We start from the raw sequence: 5,000 nt of genomic DNA on the forward strand, positions 1-5,000 counted from the left end.
CATCGGGACCCTTAAAGTTAAATTGAACTGGCCTCAAAAGGCAGATTCGGCCCTTCTAGAGCAGAATCTCGCTTGCGAGGATATAACGGTAGAACTTCAGGGACAGCTGCGAGCTCTTCAGGAGTCGCAGATCTTCAAATGGTTTTCGTGGCTACTACCAGAGGCGCCGCGCTTTGAAGACTGCCCAGCAGTCGCCTCTCAGGATGGATTCCTCGGCAGGTGGTTGCGGCGCTGTCCTTGGGTTGGGGGCTTGTGGAAAGCCCGCCAGGAACTACAGCGGTGCGAACTGGGATTGCACCAGATGGAGAGAGAAGCATTAAGATTCAAAGATGAATTGAAATCAACGTGGTTCGTTGGCAAGCTTCTCCCCGAATTTGACTTGGGACAAAGGATGGAAGAATCCCTTTCTATTGGAAATAAGAACTACTACATCGGCATGGCTGCTGCTTCCGTCATACTTGGCGGAATTATGCTTGCCTGGAGGAGGAGGAGGATGGCTGAAGAAGATGTGGACAGTAGCTCTTTGGAAGAATATGTTCCAGAAATGGAAAACTTAGGCGAAGATCTGTTGGACGGAAATGTAATGGAAATGGAAACCGATCAGACTACTCTCTTGCAAAATCTCAAGGATGAGAATGATGAGTTACAAGGGCAAATTAAAGAAATGGGAAGAATAGTAGAAATGAACAAAAAACTGCAAAATAAATAAGTAAAGGAATTGAAAAATGAGGTAAGTGAATTGAAGACAGAAAAAGATAAGCTGGAATCTGAGTGCGTCGGAAAAGACATCCAGATGAGGGAACATGAAAATTTGCTGGAAATTCTCAGGAAGGAGAATGCAGAAATGAAGAAAGAACAAATTCAAAACAGAGAACAAGTCAACGAATTGAAAAATGAGGTAGGTGAATTAAGGACAGAAAAAGATAAGCTGGAATCTGAGTGCGTCGGAAAAGAGATCCAGATGAAAGATCATGAAAATTTGCTGGAAATTCTCAGGAAAGAGAATGCAGAAATGAAGAAAGAACAAATTCAAAACAGAGAACAAGTCAACAAATTGAAAAATGAGGTAGGTCAATTGAAGACAGAAAAAGATAAGCTGGAATCTGAGTGCGTCGGAAAAGAGATCCAGATGAAAGATCATGAAAATTTGCTGGAAATTCTCAGGAAAGAGAATGCAGAAATGAAGAAAGAACAAATTCAAAACAGAGAACAAGTCAACAAATTGAAAAATGAGGTAGGTCAATTGAAGACAGAAAAAGATAAGCTGGAATCTGAGTGCGTCGGAAAAGAGATCCAGATGAAAGATCATGAAAATTTGCTGGAAATTCTCAGGAAAGAGAATGCAGAAATGAAGAAAGAACAAATTCAAAACAGAGAACAAGTCAACAAATTGAAAAATGAGGTAGGTCAATTGAAGACAGAAAAAGATAAGCTGGAATCTGAGTGCGTCGGAAAAGAGATCCAGATGAAAGATCATGAAAATTTGCTGGAAATTCTCAGGAAGGAGAATGCAGAAATGAAGAAAGAACTAATTCAAAACAGAGAACAAGTCAACGAATTGAAAAATGAGGTAGGTCAATTGAAGGCAGAAAAAGATAAGCTGGAATCTGAGTGCGTCGGAGAAAAGACATCCAGATGAGGGAACATGAAAATTTGCTGGAAATTCTCAGGAAGGAGAATGCAGAAATGAAGAAAGAACTAATTCAATACAGAGAACAAGTCAACGAATTGAAAAATGAGGTAGGTCAATTGAAGGCAGAAAAAGATAAGCTGGAATCTGAGTGCGTCGGAGAAAAGACATCCAGATGAGGGAACATGAAAATTTGCTGGAAATTCTCAGGAAGGAGAATGCAGAAATGAAGAAAGAACTAATTCAATACAGAGAACAAGTCAACGAATTGAAAAATGAGGTAGGTCAATTGAAGACAGAAAAAGATAAGCTGGAATCTGAGTGCGTCGGAAAAGACATCCAGATGAGGGAACATGAAAATTTGCTGGAAATTTTCAGGAAAGAGAATGAGAAAGGGAAGAAAAATCAAATTGAGAAAACAGTAAACCTGAATAAATTGAAAAATGAAGTGGGTAAATTAAAGGCAGAAAAGACAAAATTGGAGTCTGAATGTGTCCAAAAAGAGCTTCAAAAGAAGAAACTGGAAAATTTGCTCGAAAGTCTTAGAAAGGAAAAACAAAGTGGAAATAAATGGAAACTGGAATTTGAAGAACTGAAAGAAGAAAAGGAGAAACTTGAAGCAAATTTGGTGAAAGATTATGAAAAACTAGAATTTGTCTGCAAAATAAAAGACCTCGAAATAATGGAACAAAAAATGATTGCTGAAAAGTTTGAAAGTGAAAATAAAGAAATTAAAAAGGCGCAAAGTGAGAACACGGAACAACTGAATAAATTGAAAAGTGAACTTGTGAACTTAAAGCAGAGAAGAAGCTAGAAGCTGAGAAGGAGGAAGAGCGTAAAACCGAGAATAAAGATGAACATAAGAGAAAAAGCTTATTAATGGCTGGATTAAGTGCGCAGATGAATAATAGGCCCAAAGAGGCTGTAGATATCTTCACCCAAGCCTTGGCTGTGAAGACTGACAACGACGAAGGAACGGCTCTTCTGCATGTCCTTCGAGCTGAAGCGAACGCAGCCACTGAAAAGCCTCCTAATATGGATATTGTATTAGACTGCTCCATGGCCATCGAGAAAGGATGTGAAGGATGGAAAGCGTACATGTTACGAGGGCGGTACCTCATCAAACTCGGCCTTTTCGACGCGGCCTTGAAGGACTTCGAAACGGTGAAAGTGAAGAAAAATGAGAAATTTTCAAAAATCGTTGAAGATACTAAGGCACTGCAGAAGGAATGGGAAGACAAAGGACACTATGAGATCCTGGGTCCGGGAAAGACAGCCACGAAGGCAGAGGTTATAAAATCCTTCAGGGACCTGTCCATGGTGTTCCACCCAGACAGACATCGGGACAAACCCGAATTCCTACAGGAGGCATTCGAGGAGAAGTACAAAAAGGTGGTCAACGCGAAACTGATTCTGGTGGACGAAAGGAACCGAAGAGATTATGACGAAGAGCTACGCCATCAGGAGGAATATGAACACTGGGAGAAGAGTGGCGGCCAGTGGAATCGTCAGGAGCCAGGGCAGTGGAACCACGGGCGGCAGTACCATCAAGGACGCCCCAGATGGGAAGAGCATAGACAGTACAATCAAGGACCAAGAAAGGAGCAACATCGTCAAGGGAACAACCACCGATATTATTATTAAGGATATCGCAATGTGTAAAGGAACGATCATTGCAGTTTAGTGCAGTGAGCATGAAAAAAAAATTAAAATGAAAGAAAAAGAATAAAAACTAAAAAATCCAAAAAAATATAAAACCAAAAAATCCAAAAAAAAATAAAAAACCAAAAATAAAAAAAATAAAAAAAAATTCAAAAAAAAAAAATATATATATAGTGGAAACATATTTTTAGGATAAGTTTCAGTTGATTTTCTCAGTTTAGTGTTGTGAACCGAAAAAAAAAATGTGTAGTGGAAACTATTTTTATAATAAGTTTCAGTTGAATTTTAGTTTAGTTTAGTTTTTAGTTTTAGTTTAGTTTTGTAAGGAAATAAGTTTTCCTGTAATAGCCATTGAGAGACGGACAGTCAATGCCAAGTGGAGTTTGGCCTTCCAAACCAAATGGAATAATCTACAAGATGGATTCAGCAGAGGGAAGAAGTCACACTTGTTTTGGAATGCAGTTCCTTGTTAAAGATTCACCTGTACTGTTTCTTTATCAGGTGGACAGATGCAGAAGAAACAAGTATGACTTCTTTTAGTACGCTGTGTCCCTTCAAGAAGCTTCCATTGTGCTGGTGTAGTGGAACAGGAATATGTTTGCTGCTCTGAACACAGGAATAAATAAAAAATCCAAAAAATAAGGTGGATTCCAGCCCTCCAAATGTAAATGGAATAATCTACAAGATGGACTCAGCAGAGGGAAGAAGTCCCATTTGTTTTGGAATGCATTGTTCCTTGAAAAAGATTCACTTGTACTGTTTTTTTATCAGGTGGACAGATGCAGAAGGAACAAGGATGACTTCTTTTAGTACGCTGTGTCCCCTCAAGAAGATTCCATTATCCTGGAATAGTGGATCAGGAAAATGTTTAGTGCTGTGAACAGGAAAAAATAGGAAATTGCAGTTTAGTACAGTGAACATAGAAAAAATGAATCCCCAAAAAATGATTTAAAAAACTGGGAAAAAAAAAAGTGGAAAAATATTTTTTGAATAAGTTTCGGTTCAATTTTCCAGTGTAGTGCTGTGAAAATAGAAAAAAAAATCCAAAAAATTTAAAAAAAAGTAAACCCCCCCCCCAAAAAAAATGAAGATTCCCCCCCAAAAATAAAAGATAAAAAATTTAAAAAAAAAATGTATAGTGGAAAATATTTTTAGAATAAGTTTCAGTTGAGTTTTTGTTTTGTTTAGTTTTAGTTTAGCTTTTAGTTTTAGTTTTCAGTTTGTTAAGGAAATAAGTTCTCTTGTAATAGCTATTGAGAAACGGACAGTCAATGCCAAGTGGAGTTTGGCCTTCCAGACCAAATGGAATAATCTACAAGATGGATTCAGCAGAAGGAAAAAGTCACACTTATTTTGGATTGCACTGTTCCTTGATAAAGATTCACTTGTACTGTTTCTTTATCAGGTGGACAGATGCCTAAGTAACAAGTCAGACTTCTTTTAGCAAGCAATACAAAATCGAAAAAAAAAAATAATAATAATAAACCAAATAAAATATGGAGTCCGGCCATCCAGATGTAAATGGAATAATCTGCAAGATGAATTCAGCAGAAGGAAAAAGTCACACTTATTTTGGATTGCACTGTTCCTTGATAAAGATTCACTTGTACTGTTTCTTTATCAGGTGGACAGATGCATAAAAAACAAGTCAGACTTCTTTTAGTATGCTGTGTCCCTTCAAGAATATTCAATTCTTCTGGAATAGTAG

At 37.9% G+C, this 5,000-nt stretch overlaps 3 protein-coding genes across 6 annotated transcripts in view; 2 read left to right on the top strand and 1 right to left on the bottom strand.

The window, feature by feature from the left end:
• LOC137628802 (lim and transglutaminase domain protein ltd-1-like) overlaps window positions 1-5,000 on the bottom strand; it is a 354,545-nt gene that overhangs the window by 332,310 nt on the left and 17,235 nt on the right. The gene's annotated exons all lie outside the window — the stretch shown is intronic.
• Window positions 1,636-2,444, top strand: LOC137628525 (uncharacterized). The gene is made up of 2 exons (XM_068359675.1): window positions 1,636-1,781; window positions 2,009-2,444. The coding sequence occupies exons 1-2, from the start codon at window positions 1,636-1,638 to the stop codon at window positions 2,442-2,444; spliced, it is 582 nt and encodes a 193-aa protein (XP_068215776.1).
• Window positions 2,531-3,274, top strand: LOC137628526 (dnaJ homolog subfamily C member 7-like). Its single transcript, XM_068359677.1, has one exon. It carries the CDS (start codon window positions 2,531-2,533, stop codon window positions 3,272-3,274), a length of 744 nt encoding a protein of 247 aa, XP_068215778.1.

The sequence above is a fragment of the Palaemon carinicauda genome, chromosome 36 (assembly GCF_036898095.1).
Source record: "Palaemon carinicauda isolate YSFRI2023 chromosome 36, ASM3689809v2, whole genome shotgun sequence".
Lineage (NCBI taxonomy): Eukaryota > Metazoa > Arthropoda > Malacostraca > Decapoda > Palaemonidae > Palaemon > Palaemon carinicauda.